Here is a 17,031-nt window from a genome sequence, read left to right as displayed (position 1 = left end):
ATTAATAGAAAAATAATGCACACAGTGCCGCAGTAATAGAAAATGTATTTCAAACTTCTTTTTGACTTTTAACAGGACTTTAATCAATTCCATGAAGCGTGAATAACAGTTGAAATTGGAGGGTGTTTTCGCTCAGCAGCAAAGAAGTTGTCTGCAATGTTTTACAAGAGTAGACAATTCGGAGATTGGAGTTTGGGGATGGGGTGGAGGGGTGATCTGTGCCAGGACACACAAAACATACCCCAGCTCTTTATCACCCAACGTATCTTAAGGATATTTTGGCAAAAGCAAGAAGAGGGTATTTTAATTAAATCCTGACTTATTTTGTCTCGTGCTACACCTGTGTCAATGATATTTTATGGACCAGCTTTAAAAAAATATGTTCCTAGTAGAAGTTTAAATGTGAAATCTCTTCAATCAAATCCATTTAGAATCTCTCAGAAAAAGTAACTCTTGTGCCTTCTGTGGATGCCACTGTTAAAGATGCTGAACCTGCTCCCTGCCTTTTCTATGCCCCAGAACTTGATTATAGCCAACCTCAACGCCTGAGCAGGCTGAAGTGAGTACACATGACCAGGATGTACCCTTCCCACGCCAGTCCCCAGTGACAGCCATGTGACACGCACTGTGCTGGAGCCGCATGTATCTTTAAAATTTTAAATCAAATGGGCTTCTCATTAGAGTTCTATTGATCTGCACTGGGGTCATTTAGTAGGAAATATGAAAGAATCTTTTAATCCACAGTCTGTTCTCACAGGACACTCCACTGGTCAGTAAGAATGACAATTTCAAAATTCTCTTTTGTCTCCAGGGCTGAGAATCTCAAAGGGATATAAATTAGATTTTTAGGGAAACATCACCTGTAACATTGTCTTCTCCTTTCTTTTTCCATGTTATAATTTCTAAATTTTTAAAATTACACTTGACATACAATATTATATTAGCTTTGGGCATACGACATACTGATTAGACATTTCTATACCTTACGAAGTGATCACCCCACAAGTCTAGTACCCACCTGACACCACACAGTTACTACAATATTATTGACTATATTCCTTATGCTGCACTTTACATCCTGTGACTACTTTCTTGTTCTCTGTTGTTTTCGTTTTCTTGTGTGTGTGTGTGTGTGTGTGTGTTTTGCTTTCTTGTTACTGTTATCATTGGGAATATACAATAGAGTGAACTAGGTAACACAACAATTGATAGCAAACGTCTTATTTTATCACTATTCAGTAATAATTTTCCTGGAGTCATGCATGACTAGACTGGTTGCTGAAATTAAGGATAGTTTGCATTTTATTTGCTTCTATCAGTCCAAAAAAAACCAAAGGACTCTTGCTTTGGAAATTAAAGTTTCTGTTGCTAACTCTAATGTATTGAACAATCATAGAAAACCTTCCACACAGGGGGTGTACGTTTTATTTTCACTTACCTCTAAAGCCCCTTATGGTAATAAAATAAATGAATAAAATAAAGGCTCGATTAACCTCCCACGCCATACCTTCCTTCACTTCCTGCTTTTTGTCCTGACTTTCCAGTTCTGAATCGTGGCCAATTTTAGGTTCCACCATTTCCTCGTCTTCTTCATCCTCTAGAAAAAAGAAAGAGAAAAATGCATTATTATCTTTCCTTCAAATCAAAGTCTTTGGTTGATGGTGGGAGGTAGGGGGCAAAGGGTAAAGTTCCAATCATTTAGGGCAACTTCTAAGTAAATCAGTCCACAATGAATGCCCAAGATGTATGTTCCTGAATATATAAATAAATTATCTCCAAAAGGGGCCTCTTTGAAAGTCCCCCCAAGTTGCTGAGAAAACCGCCCAGAGTCAGCACCTGCTACATCCATCTCCAGGCCCTCACCACATGGGATGTCTTGGAATTGCCTCTCTGACCTCTGAAGCTTCTTCAGAGATGGCCCTAAAACAGATCTTAAAATGTTTCCACCTGGGGCACATTCTCCACAGGGGACACCTGCTGTACAGACGACTCATTTCCAATTTAATTCTCACCAAATTAATTTGTTTTTGACCTACAGGAAAGGGTTAAATACAGGTCTGACCCCAGGTCAAATGCCACTGGCAACTAAACCACCAGGGGTAGGGCCCCCAAAAGTCATTGCCATTGGCCTCGGAGAAAGCCACCAACCCACATGGCATTTACACATTCAGAGCAGCTCATGCATTAATGTGAATTTAATGAGCACTAACAAATGGACCCAGTAGGCTACCACTGCCAGATGTTATAGTGCCCTTCCTGCCCTATGCAAATATGTGCTCGCTCTCTCTCTGCTCTCAGCCTGCCTGTCTCAGAGGCCCCTTTCATTGTAGACCTCTTGGAATCATCAGTCACAATATAGAAGATGCGGGGGAGAGTCCAAACGTCCAAGAAAACCCAACTTAGAAAAAGAAAATGATCTGAAGAACTAAAACTTGCTTTCATAGTTTTTAAATCTATTACCTTCACTCTTAAGTATGATATTCACTGTAGGTTACTGATTTTGTTGGTTCAAATGGAGTTAAAATAAATGACTTCTTTTCCTTCCCCCCATACATTCATTCATATATTCATTCAATAAATATTTACAAACCTTTTATAAGACCTCAAGCTCTACAGGTGGTCCTATTTCCATCACAATAAATCCTGAGATTCACATCAACTCAAAATTTCAGTGCCAACCACTTAGAGAATGTGCTATAAATGCATACATAAATGCCCAAATAAATAAGTGTATAGCCTGAAAAGCAACTCCAAAAGTTCTCACTATATTCAGCAGTGACTTGTGGAAGGAATATCAATTTTAAAAATAAAATTGTATCAAGTATAGCATTGCAATTTAGATAATTAAATTTTTAGGTGTGAATTTTCATTAAAATACAGTGATCTATATGCATGTGTATAGATTGCAGAACCAACCTCATTACCTTATAATGACACTATATATATATATATATCAGAAAATAATGTAAAACACATTTAAGGAAAATTGTCATTTATTATTAACACATTTATTATTAATACATAACAATGAGATAAAAAGTTACACTGAAATTTTGAAAAGAACACTGAGTTACATACATTTTTAAATAAATAAACCTTTAAAATGTTAAATGACATATTTAAAACATAACCCAAATATAAAGATATTACTGCCATCTACCCATTAAAAACCTGCTTGGAAAATCCTGAACAAAACTTTTACCAACACATGTTGTATCTTCCCGATCCAAAGGCCTAAGTAACACAAAGCCCAGGGAAGCACTAGCTGGAGAAAAGTTTCCTTTTCTGCTAAACCTTGGATGGAAAGGCAACTTTCAAAAGGACACAAATTTGCTGAAAAATGGCTCCATCTCTAAACCTTCTAGAAGCATTTTCTTTAAATGTAATGAATTCAGCAGCAATGCCCAGAAACTCACTAAATGCAAATAACTCCAACAAACAAAAGTGGTGAGGCCAGAGTTGTTATATGTTGAATTGTGCCACCCCCCAAATTCACACGTTGAATACCTAACCCCCCAGCAGATCAGAATGTGACCACATTGGGAAATAAGGTTGTTGCAGATACAATTAAAATGAGGCCACATGGAAGTAAAATGGGCACCTAATCCGGCATGACTGGTCCTTATCAAAAAGAGGAGTTTAGACAAAGGCTCACATTCGGGGAGAACACCATGGGAAGACGAAGGCAAAGATTGGAGAGATGCTTCTGTAGGCCAGTGAACACCGAAGACTAGCCAGCAAACCGCCAGAAACTAGGGCAGAGTCATGGAAAAGCTCCTTCCTCAGGGCCCTCAGGAGGAACCAACTCTGCCAACACCTTGGTCTTGGAATTCTAGCATCCACACATGTGAGGCAAAAATTTCTATTGTTTAAACCACCCAGTTTGTGGTGCTTTGTTCCAGCAGCCCTAGCAAACTAAAAAGCCAGTCAAGTGCCTTACTTTCTACGATCTATGATCTAGTAGAATAAATACAGGAGATACACAATAATACTTAAGGCAGTGATGAATGCTTTACTTGTGTCATCTAATTTCTTTATCAGAACTTGGTACCATTGGGAGAATTTTATAGATGAGGAGACAGAGTAATGGCCTGCCCCCCACCAAAAAAACCCCCAAAACTTCCAACCACGTCAAGCTTCAAGTTGCACGTTTCTGCCTGTTTTGCAGTCTATAATCTTTAGCCATACACACACTGCCCCCCTTCCCACAACATGACATGAAATAGAAATATCGAGGAGGAGAAAGGCCTAAAGTACAAGCAGGCATGGCATTCAGTTGCAGTTTACGGAGGGGTCATGGAGGGTCACAGCCTCGTCATGGACCGCTCTTCCACACGTAAGGCTCCGCTGAGAAGTTAGGTTTCACAGCCTAGAGAGCTACACAGGATGGGTGGCTTCATTTATCAAGAATATACATGCTGCATCCGAATTCTGTTGTCATTTCCATTTCGGAATCCAGTGCCCTGAGACCTGACCAGCCAGCCATGCTTAATACAAATTCTTCTGGTCAGATAGACTCAACCTGGGTGGCAGCAGGATGTCAAGGGAAGTAAGTGATCTGAGTTCGAGGCTGGAGTCTACCACTTGCTAGCCTCTCGATGTGACACAATTCAGAGAAACTCTACGAGGCCCTGTTTCCTCATTTGCTGAATTGGGATAATAATTCTTTCTTAAAATGCAAAGTTGTTTTAAGAATAACCAAATAAAATAATTGATGTGAAACTGCTTTTTAAACTATCCATAGCGCCCGGCCGGGCGTGGCTCAGTGGTTGAGCGTCGACCTAGGATCCAGGCGATCGGGGTTCGATTCCCGGTCAGGGCACATGCCCGGGTTGCGGGCTGCAGCCGATCAATGACTCTCTCATCATTGATGCTTCTATCTCTCTCTCTCCCTCTCCTTTCCTCTCTCTGAAATCAATAAAGATATTTAAAAAAATAAAAAATAAAAAAATAAACTATCCATAGCGTTGGGGATAACCCGCACCTAGAATCCTACAAACTGGTAGTGCCTTAGCTTGTATGTCAACAAAAGATTTATTGAGCACTTACTATGTACCTGGTGCTGAAAATATGACAAAGAACAAAAAAAAGACAAAGACAAAAAAATTATCTGTGCTCATGGAACTTCCATTCAAGTTGCTGAAGAGAAACCTTAAACAGACAAACAAAACATACACGGTATCAGGTAAGTGCTGGGGGAAATAGAAAGCTGGAAAGGGGGATTGAGGACGCTGGTAAAGGGAGGGAAAGTTGAAATTTAAAATGGAGTGGTCAGGACAAGCCACACTGAGGTGACATCAGAGTAAAAAATTCTAGGAGTTAAGGGAGTGAGCCATGTGAAGATCTTGGGGAATTAAGACTAACAACAAAGAGATTCTTCCATCACATTCTGTGGCCCCAAGGGGTGAAATGGGTCAAGGTCTAAATTAATTTACCAGTTTCATTGACTACGGAATTGTGCTTTTATCAGAGCCATCTAGCCTTTACATTCACATCTTCTAGTTCTCAAATGAAGTTACTTTCACCAAATGACTTGAATTAGCTTTAAATAGTATCAAGTTCTCACCTTTCACAGATATGAGGGCTTTTATTTTAAACATTAATTCCCGGAAGAGACAAAAAGCAACATCATGACAAAAAGTGCCACTTAGAGCTTATTGGAGAAATATTATTCCATAAGAGCTTGGCTAGAAATAGGGTGAGGTCTGTGATAGCAATGTGTTAGTTTATCTAATGTGTTAGGTTATATAAGTTTTTAAATAGAAAATCCTTCCCCAGACAATGTTTTTGATGAGTTGTTTTAAAAGACAACAAATATTTATTGTGTTTATAATACATCCCAAGTCCCATAATGAGATCCTGTGAGTAAGAGAGAAACAAATTTAAAAAATAGTACCTGCCCTTTCAAAGTGGCTATAAACCGGTTGTAGGCATTAATTTGTAGTGGCCACAGAATTCTTTGTCTATCAACCTTTTAAAGATACAAAGTAAGTGTTTCAGTGGATTTGTTAAGGAAATAACGTAAGAGACTGGTTTATTTCTCTGCATACTGATATGTTTGCCTTGCTCAGCAAAGAGAGTGTATTTTTCTTTAAGACTCTGGTTTCCTTTCTGGTGCAATTGGAATTACTTCTGTTGAAACCATTTTCAAAACAGTTAAATAACGTTAAAGAAAAGGATTTATGTAGACCCACTACAGGCTACTGATATATGAGTTGTGCCACCAGTTCATACCCGGTTACATTTCCTCTGAGATCGGAGGGGAAAAAATTACCACCCATGTGTGGTTTCCTGTACCAGGTCCACACAAGAAATTAAACTAGTGGCAGGAGTTAATGACCTGTCAGTGATTGGGGCTAATTTCAAACAATGGCATCTTTGGGACACATTATGTTATTTAGCACCCAAATGCTGCCGTCTGCAGTTGCTGCATTCATTCCCTCTAAAGTTGGAAAAAATCTTTGGTAACCCCTGTCCTCCTTCCTTAAGATTCTTGGAAGGTCTAAGAATGAATAATTGCATGTCCAGCAGCAATCACCTGTAACACTTAGCACAAGGCCCGAACCCTCGGGGTGAGCTCCACGAGGGCTGGTTTCCTCTTCCAGTCTGTGCTTCCAAATGAAGTCAGTGCAGGCAATTGGAATATGCCACGGTCCTCTGATTGTTGAACTGCTCTAATGGCCTCACAAACGCGAGACACTGGAAAGGGAGGGTAGTGGGACGTTTGTCACTGTTTGGCAATACAATATGAAAACCCCTTTCTGTCTGGGGAGGGGGGTGTTGTATTGGTGACGTGGTGGACCCTTCTTTCTTCTACTGAAGCCCAAGGGAATACATTTTCCTGCTCTCCATCTCTTGGTGACCAGGACACAGGTAGTTAGTTATCTGGGCAGTCAGACCAGATGCTCCTAACTGGGCTTTGTCTTTGGAGCCAGGAGACAAAGCTGAGGGGACGGTTAGGATTAATTTTGAACAACGTGTCATAGTAGCAGTGGTGTCCAACATCTTGGTCAGGTTGCTCCAGAGGCCCACGGTCTGGGTTGGTCCCTGCCCTTTTCCAGGCTTGTTCCTTCTGCCTCCTGTTGATTCTGTGAGCACCAGATTTCCTTCCAATAAATCTCACTAGAGGTGGTGTCAATAAGTCCCAATAAGTCCCACTGGACTTGGTGCCTGCTGCTTGCAGCCAGAGCCCTGAGCGACACAGGGCAGCCCTCTGTGAAGAGGAAGGCTGTGTTTTACAAGGTCAATGGGATCTCACTTTCCCAGGCTCTCCCAGGGCCTGCAAAACGCCAGGATAAGAGAGTGTGAGTGCCTGGATCAAGCCCTTGCTGCCCTGCTCCCGGCTTCCACGAGGGGGCTGTGGCCCCCCTGCCATCTCCTGGGGGACTGCTAAGTCTGGTCAGGTGCAGAAGGACACCAGGGAGCACAGTGGGCCAGTTCACTCCATTCTTCTTGACTCCAAAGGCCGCTCTGCTGCTGCCAACAGGCAGAGGCACAAAGCAATTACCACACGACTTTGAATCGAAAAGGCCAATGACTGTAAGATGCGCGATTACTTTATGTACCAATAAGAAAAAATGTTTAGTGCTAATTAAACCATAACACGTCAATTTTCAAGTGAAAAATTGTGAATTTTGGAATTGATAAAATAATTTGTGGCTTAGAAACTAGTTTCCCAAAGATAAAAGAAATGACAAGAACACAGAGTAAATTCTAAATCAAGCTTATTACTGTGCTGCTGTTGGTGGACAGGCTTGGAGAGCGACAGGGGCACTTTTAGGGTTTTTTGTTTTTTAGATGCATTGCTTTCAATATAAGAACAAATGCCCTGGCCACTTTTATATAATTCTATGTACAGACATTTCAGGTGGTGGTTCTTTTTATAACATTTAAAATATTCCAATAGAAAAACAAAGCGTTAACAAAGGCAAACATATCAGTATGCAGAGAAACAAACCAGTCTCTTAACACTCAAATTAAAATTTATTTCAATTTAAAAATAATGCACTTTAGTGAAGAGAGTCTTTGCAGTTCTGTCTTTGGCCTCAGAGTTTCTCACATCAAATGCCCCTCAGGATGATATGTATACCATGTCTTTCACTCTCATCCACAAATTGCTATCTCCAGCTGAGATGACGCCAGTGGGCTCCAGGCTCTGTACTGTAATTTCCAACACGAATGTCCCACAGGTACCTCAAACCTGGTGCGTTCAAAGCAGAACCCCTGCCTTTTGCTGAGGTCTGCTCCTTTGATTGCATTCTCCAGCCTGCCTAATGGGACCACCACCCACATGGGGGTCACAGCTGGACACCGGAGTACCACCTTCAAGTCCTCTTCTCCATCAGAGCCTATTAGAAAGGGTCTCTGAGTCCTTTCAATTCCTACTCCAAAATCTGTCTCAAATTCACCTCTGTCTTTACTGCATTGCCCTAGTCCATTACCATCTCCTGCCTAGGGTATTACAATAGCTTTCTGGCTGGTCTTCCTCCCATTATCCGTCTTGTTCTATATTTATAGCAGTTTCATTTTTTTATTTAAAAACACATCTATGGCCCTGGCCAGTGTGGTTCAGTGGTTAGAGTGTTGGTCTGCACACCGAAGGGTCTTGGCTTTGATTCCCGGACAAGGGCCAGTACCGGGATTGCAGGCTTGATCCCTGGCCCCAGTGGGGACAGTGCAGGAGGCAACCAATCAATGTGTCTCTCTCACATTGAAGTTTCTTTCTCTCTCTCTCTCTCTCTCTGTCTCCTCTTCTCTCCCCCCCCTTCCCTCCCTTCCACTCTCCCTAAAAATCAATGGAAAAAATATCCTCGGGTGAGAATTAACAAAAAATAAATAAAAACACATCTACATATCCTTTCTCCACCCCCTAAAAATATATCTTCTATAGCTCCCTAAAAGTTTTAGAATAAAAGCCCATAGCTCCTTTTGTTTCTCCCAGCTCATTTTCCATCATGGGCAATGCACGATCACCCAATGTCCCAGTAGGTTCATGCCTCAAATGTGTTGCACATTGGTTTTTTTCTGCCTGTGTTAGGCTTCCCTCCAATATTCAGGACGTGGTTATTACTAGTCCTTCAGGACACAACTCCAGAGCCTTAACACTTCTTCCAAAGCAAATCCGTTGAGTCTCTCCACTGGTCCATCAACCCACCTTGCACATATCTCTATGATAACACATCTTAGTCCCCTTGAAATTAGGTTTATGCATCCATCTCCACAACCAGATGGAAGTCCCTCAAAGACCTACCCTTGTTAGTATCATCAATGTCAAATTCTGAGACTAGGTATGTGAAGACACATGGATTATTCTGGAAAGGGAGTAGTTATGAACCACACCATTTAGGACAATGCATGACAGGAGACCTTGAACTTCTTTCTGGAGACCAGTATCTCACTTTTAATAAACATAGATCTCATTTAGTCCATTAGTATTACTTAAAATTTAGGAAGGAATTCAGGTATTGATGATGCTAAATACCTCATCTACCTCCTTCCCAGACAGCCCTTTATTCACATTCTGATACATCTCTCTAAGGGGCGGCCTGACTCTTGATGAAAATACTGCTGCCAACCAGCCCTGCAGAGAAATGGGAGGCTTTTAAAAACACAGTAGACAAGGTCTGATATTGTTTAAGAATATGGAGGCCACAGGGGAGTGGGGGAGCTTGGAACGAGGAGGACAGTTAGAAGGTAAGCTAAGCAACAGATGATGAGAAGTTGACTTAGGATGGTTCAGCTGCCAGTGAGTGTGATGAATTGAACTGTGAATTTAGACCTGTGTTTGTACAGCAGACAGTGAGAACTCACTCAAGTCACCCTACCCTTGGACCAGCTTTGTGTACAGTTTGCCAACTTTGCCAGGAGTCCAAAGAGAGCCACCCTCCCGATACGTATCACAGCGGCCAAAATAAAGTATAACATGCACCACTGAATGCTTACACAAACCAAGGTGAGCGCCTCTGTGCTTTAAAAATATGCAGGAACGACATATTTTGTGGGATTTTCAGTAAGCACTTTGTTAAATATACTACATGTTAATATTTAAAACACCTTCACTTTCTGGTCTAGAAAAATCTGGCCAGAGGAAAGAAAACATACATTTCTCATCAAACAGAGCACTCCTGTTAACACTCTCGGCCACATCAGTTCTCTCCTAAGGCTCTAACATGACAGTACTTGGAAAGTTTACTTCCTGATGGAATGTCACCCAAGGCATTGCAAATGAGAGGAAATGAAAGAAAATATTCAAAACGAGAGAGGAAGCCGGAGAATAGTACTTTTTAGCAGCTGTTTCTGAACCTTGTAACTGTGCTGACATGTAATATGTGTGCAGTAAATATGTGCTGGATGGAGTTGATGCAGATTACTCCGCTTGCCTGGAAGGACAGAGACTAGAAGAACAAGGTTCTTCTCAGAGACGCCCATACAGGAGTACATGAGCGACTTTAGCATTTGCTGTTTGGGATGCGAAGGCTTGACTGATCTGTATTTTCATACACTTTCCTCCTTCAACACCTTTAATGGCTCCCTATTTCCAAGATTAGCTCAGCATTTATGGCTCATCACCATCTGACCCCAATTTAATTTTCCAGCATTGCTCAAAGCAGGATAGCCCTTGACTCAACTGTGCATGAAATAGGCCAAGTGTGCTGTCAACCCTGCCCCCCTTCCTTCTCTTTAGTCTTTTATATTTTTCAGGTCCCCACCCCCCAAACTTTCTCAGAAAGCCATGAAGCCTTCTGCCACAGAAGAGATCAGTTGGATGAATTAATTCATACTAATGGATTAGAGAATGGTAACCCAAATAAATTAATCTCTAGAGGCAACCTACAGTTTTTGAAAAACCTGGGAGAGAGGGGTTTTAAAGGAGCAGGGCCACCCCTCAAATCCAGAATCATCCATGTCACAACTCCAGAAAGCAGCACTGCCACTGTGCTCCACGTGAACAGGGCCTCTTAAGTACAACAGGGCACAGACTCTGTCTATCCTTGGCAGCCTTATTTGTATAGATGTCAAACACACGCACACGTCTGAGAAATAATTCAAAACACTTGAAAATGCAATTCTTGGCTGCTTGGAAAGAGAGAAGGGACACCTAGCTTTCATTTTCAGATGAATCACTTTTGCTGCCTACTTTTGATTTTGGCCAATTCCATACCTTACTTATTGTTTCCTCTACCATTTCTTCCAAGTGTGCAAATCTGCACATCCTCTTAAGAAGGAACACTGCCTGTGAAAGAGAAAACTCAGTCACAGAACCAGAGATGTCATCATATCTAACTTTCAGCAGCAACTGCCGATACGTCCCCAGTAAAGTAAAACCTCAAGGTCTCCAGGTACTAACATGGTTATTGTTACATTAATTAGTGAAAAACAGAGTAAAATAAGTAGAGACCATTTAGAAACATTACTTTGCCTGTAAAGAAATTGTTCGTGAGGAGAAAGTGGTAGTTTCCATCTCTAAGTATTGTCAGCTCTGACTATTAATGTCAGCGGTTGTCATGTCAACTGCACATATAGGTCATCCCACTATTACCTGTTCTCCAGCATTCCTTTTATTAATAGGATGAGATCTTGTTAATTCTGTCTCTTTGTATCCCCTTCACTTGCACAACTCTTGTATCTTCTTCATTTCTCACCTCCTTCTCCTTGGTTAAGTCCACAAGGACCTTTTATGTGGCTGTCGTGGTCTCCTAGCGGGCACTCCTCCCTCCAGCCTCTCTCTATCCTTACCCTCACTGCAAACAACACTCAGATTCATCCTCCGAAAACAGTGACAGCCCTCAATAGTGCATGGGACGTGCAAAATAAAGGCTGGATTCCTTGGTCTAATCTCCAAGTCTTCTAGAATCCGGCCCAACATGTGTTTCCTGCCTAAATTTCCTCTACCGTGTTCATCTCCCTCCCCCACCGCACCCCCAACCTTCGAGCCCTGCCCACACACACACTCCAGTCAGCCTAAGCTGACACTTTGCTTGCTGCACAACTCCCCACATTTCCATTTGTCCCTTGGCTCAGGTTCCCTCAGCATGTGTGTCAGGCGCTATTCCAGGTGCCGGAGAGACAGCAGTGAACCAAATGGACACAGCTTCCTGCCTTCATGGAGTTTTTATTCTAGTGGGGGAGATAGGTAATAGAGAAGATAAAGAAGTCCAGCACACAGCATTAGAGTTAGAGTTAAAAATGCTAAAGAGAAAAGCAAAGCAGGGAAGGGGGGTGGAAGTGGTGGGTATCACAATTGTACATAGGTAGCTAGGAGTCCTCACTGAAGTGGCATCGGAAAAAAAGACTCAAGGAAATGAGGGATCAAGCCATGTGGATACTTGGGTAAAGCAATCTAGGTAGAGGAAACAGAAGCACAAGGGCAGAATTTGGCCTGGAGTGTTCAAGGCCTTGAATACCTTTCCCCACTTGAAAATCCGGCCATACTACAAGATCTGACTCAAATAGCCCCCAGGTCCCCATTTCTCTCCTGTTCTTCCTCTCGGGACGGATTTCTTCCTCATTTAACCCTTCCCAGTTTCTCTCCTACAATTTTTTTTTTATCTAATCAAAGAACTATTATGTTTAAGATTATGGCATTTATCATTCTCTATTTACTGTATTTTCATTTTAAGTAGAACACACTCCTGTGTGGTTATGAGTTTTCCTCATCCAAGAATCTAAATTTCTTGGGAGTAGGATGCATTAGTCATATTTACTTGCTCCAATATGGGTGTTAAATAAATATTCCTGCCTGTTTTAAATGTTAATAGTCTCATTTCCAGTGGTTCTAAAAAGTACATTTTCTTAGTGGTGTCCCCAATATTTTAGTGGAAAACATTGAACTGAACTCAATTTCAAACTTTAAGGTTCCTCTTCTTGATCACTAGGTCTCATCTTCATTGACAGCAAACTACCCAGACACCCCCACACTCACTGTGAAGTTCATGATCCTTTATTTTGTTTTTTGTATGGTCACTAGTCACTAGGTATTTACTCAGCACCTAACGTGTGTTCAGGTCTATTTTAGGCATCATGAGAAAAAATAGCTATTGATTTACTGAATCATATATGTCAAGCTTTGTGGTAACTGTTTTATGTCCATTAGCCCATTTAATCCTCATAGTAACTCAGAGAGGCATATACAATTAGTTTTTCCTTTTAAAAAAATTTTTTTATACGTCTTTATTGATTTCAGAGAGAAGAAGGAAGAGGGAGAGAGAAAGATAGCAACATCAATGATGAGAGAGTCATTGATCAGCTGCCTCTTGCATGCCCCTGACCGAGAACCGAGCCTGCAACCCGGGCATGTGCCCCGAGACCAGGAATCGAACCCTGATCACCTGGATCCTAGGTTGATGCTCAACCCTGCGTCATGCCCAGCCAGGCAGTTCTCTCTCTTAATTAAAGCTAACATTCAATATTATTTTGTATTCGCTTCAGGTGTACATCATAGTGGTTAGACATTTATATAATTTAAGAAGTGATCCCCCAATAAGTCTAGTACTCACCTGGCATCATATATAATTACTACAATGTTATTGCCTATATGCATATATTGTACTTTACATCCCCGTGACTACTACAACTACCAATTCATACTTCTTAATCCCTTCGCCTTTTCACGCAGCCCCCTGAATCCCCTCCTAGTAGGGTCCCTGTTCAAATTCCCGTCATCTGTGAGGTCTTCCCTATCCAATTTATATAATAGAGCATTATGCCTCACACCATTTTTCCCTGGCACAAGGCACTTGCTTTCCCCTACCCCTGGTTTTAAAAAATTTCATAGCACTGATACCTATTTCATACATTTATGAATGTATGCATTTATTGCCTGTCTCCCACCACTAGAAAAGGAATTCTACAATGTCAGTCACTGTCTCTTCTTTGCTGTTTCCCAAGCACCTAGGAAATAGCTGGATATGTGGTAAGTGACAATAAATATCTTTTGCATGATAAGATGACTGAATGCACAAAAGAACAGCAAGGCAATACTGCATCCTGAAACCAACATGCACACAATTCCATAAGCCAGCAGAGGAATGGCATCCTTGTGAAAAGTCAGAATCCCCCCTCTTGTCATGAATGCCACAACCCCACAGATCTAGTTTCCTGAAATGGGAATTATCTATCTCCTCAATATTCATATTCTCCAGAAAATGGAAATGAGGTCTTCTGTGTGCTTTGTGCTGACTTCCAATTCAGCATTTTCTCGTCCTGATGTCCAATCCCCAGCCCAGAGAGAACCAATATATTTTCCATCTGGAAATACATCAAAATTTATCACAGTCCAATTCTCAGGGAAGCTCATTAACACATTTGTTTTCTTTTATCCTGACATTAACAGCTCTATTTGGGGCTAAATTATTTCCCCTGGTTTCCATGTCAAGTTTTCCCATCAAATACGAAGTCCCTTGTCTGTCAATGTAATAATTTTCTATTAATTATAAAAGAAGAAAGTTAGCAGTTTGAGAGTCTTAAGAAAAGCATTTGTCTAATCCAAGCAACTGATTTTCCAGTTACTTGGATTATGTACAACTCTCAGTTGTGGTCAGATTCACAGATTTCAAAGTGCCCCTTGTTTTTACTTTCTGGTCAGTCTAGACAGACATGGTTCTTTCCTTCATTTTTCAAGCTGTTGAAACATCAAGTCGGTCAAAAGAATCTGAATCTCTAGAGAATAAACTGAGCAGCGCTGCACTGTAGACCTCAAAACTTTCTACTGACTATCCCCCCAAACAGAAGGACAACCTCAGTGGTGCTAGGAGAGATTTCACTTCAAAGGCTCAGTGTGAGTGTGAGAATGAAACTGTGACAACAAAAATAATGAGCATGACTGTCCTATTTGGAATGGAAAAAATAGTCTAGTGGTTAGAGCATGGGGTTCTGAAATTTTTGCCTGTTCTCAGCTATTTCAGTTTCATGCTGGGTGTCCTCACCCAACCTAAATTGACCCCTTTAATAATAATTCTTCTATTCATTGTAACTGGACACATGTTCTTGAGAAACTGCTATGTGCAAGGTACAGGCAACATCTTATGGGGGCCACAGAAATAAATCAAGAGAGACGCTTGAACTCAAAGGGTTTGGCATCTGGGCAGGGAAATGACAGTTGTTTGTAAATATGTACATGAGAAGGGAGAATGCTTGGAGATGTGCTATGGGGATTCAGAAGGGGTGAAGATAACTTCTGGCAGGGAGAGCATGGGCAGAGAGAGAGAAGAGAGAAGAAAGGGAAGCAGACTCTTTATGGAGTTTGAGTTGGGTGTTGAGGATTAGTGGGGTCTAGACAAGGGCGTAGAAATGGGAATGCAGGGAGTATTATTCTAATAGAAAAGAGCATGTACAAATGTGTAACAATGGACATATATGTACAGTGAATGGCAGGAAGTTCAATAGAGGAAATAATGGAAGGCCTACCAGGATAAACACCAGGGTAATTAGGGTCATACACACTTGCTATTGGAGTCACTCAGCTCTGTTGAGAAGCACTGTAAGCCCACATTGCTTCAGCTGATGCCAAAAGAGGGGTTTAAGGATCCTTAAATACTCAGCAGTACTATGACCCAGGAGGACAGTTTTTCCCATTAAAAATTTTGTGGTAGATAAATTACCTACATATTTTCCTTTTGAGATAGCACAGGAAAAACATGGTCTTATTCATGACCTTTTGTTATATGATATGTAAAAGATAAGTTTCTTAAGATTTATTTTAACATCTGTAAATCAGAGATGGTAACTTCTGTGTGAAACAATGAAACAATGAATGTAGGGACACTTTGCCAGTGGTAAAGGCTCTAAGGTGTCAGTTATTAAGGTAGGGTAACTGTAATAATAATAATTACAGCTCCTTGGTGTCCAATGGCCCACCCAGACACAAAAATGTGCAAGGTAGGAAGAGGGTTATGCAGCAGAAAAGAGAAGGGAGACATTCCAGTTAGGATTCATTGTAGAAACAAAGGGCTGGGAAGATCCACAGAGGCTGCTATTGTTGGGCTGTGGTAGGATTTAGGGGTGAGGAGTACAGAGTACCGAGCACAGTTCAAAAGCCAGAATATAAAATCATGGTTCAAGTTGTAGGAGCCAGACTCCAAACCCTGTTGAGATTAGACAGGGCATTCAGGTAGAGCCAGGGCTTACTGCAGGCACGTCTGGCTTTCAAGGACAGGTATGATAGGCAGGGGAAAGGGTGTGAGCATGTGTCTCACCCAGGTTAGATGTTCTGGGCTCCCACTACATTCTACACTTTGTCTTTAAAGGCACATAAACATGGGACAATCAATTAAGTATCGACTTCTCTCTATACTCCCAGTTCCGAGCCCACAGTCTGGCCCATAAAGGTGTTTCTTACATCCGTGTTGAATGAATCTGGGTACATGAGGAAGGAAGGCGTGAAGTCAGGAGAGAAAGAGCATACATGCAAGGGCAAGGGAAGAAAAGCTGTGTGAGAAGGGAGCAGGTGGGAAGCTAAGGGAGCAGGTGGGACGCTAGGCTAAGGCCTTGAGTTTTCATGGAAGACTGAGAGCAGGGAAACATCCAGATTTAAAATAAATATTATTTGGTAGCCATACACTTAATACAGTCCTAGCTGTAATGCGGTCTTCAGGTGGACCCACAAAGGAGACAAAAACAAAATCACAGCTACCACGATTTGATCATATGCTCTAGTGAAATGGACTTTTTACTAGACGCGTGCCAATCCCCACTCCTATCCTGCCTGTGGCCACCGCTGACGCAGGCAGCCTCAACGTTTTCATGTTTCGCCTCCTATTATGCAGGAGGCTCCGTCCGCATCTTCTGTGGTCCCACACTATTCCTAGAGCTTTCCCATCACTGCAGGATCATACAAACACACAGCTGCAAAGATCCGCAAAGACCTATGGAAGTACATCCGAGAGGTTTCAGGATGAAATGTGTAAACACAAAGCATGATGCTCGGAAAACTGGATCAAACACTAGGTTGGTGGAAATTATTATGATTATTTTCTTGTATTCCTCCTCTACCTTCTCCTCCTGCTGCTTCTCTTCTCTCCCCTCCTTCCTAAC

The 17,031-nt window shown here is 41.6% G+C and overlaps 1 protein-coding gene across 1 annotated transcript in view; it reads right to left on the bottom strand.

Annotated features, from left to right (window-relative positions):
- Positions 1 to 17,031, bottom strand: part of DYNC1I1 (dynein cytoplasmic 1 intermediate chain 1) — a 246,074-nt gene that overhangs the window by 112,387 nt on the left and 116,656 nt on the right. The window contains exon 6 of the mRNA XM_016218881.2: positions 1,508 to 1,597. Within this exon, the coding sequence (XP_016074367.1) occupies positions 1,508 to 1,597 (90 nt within the window). The remainder of the gene's footprint in view (positions 1 to 1,507; positions 1,598 to 17,031) is intronic.

This window comes from Miniopterus natalensis, chromosome 10 (genome assembly GCF_054644295.1).
Source record: "Miniopterus natalensis isolate mMinNat1 chromosome 10, mMinNat1.hap1, whole genome shotgun sequence".
In the NCBI taxonomy this organism is placed as follows: Eukaryota; Metazoa; Chordata; class Mammalia; order Chiroptera; family Miniopteridae; genus Miniopterus; species Miniopterus natalensis.
This window is presented reverse-complemented; position numbering and strand designations above follow the sequence as displayed.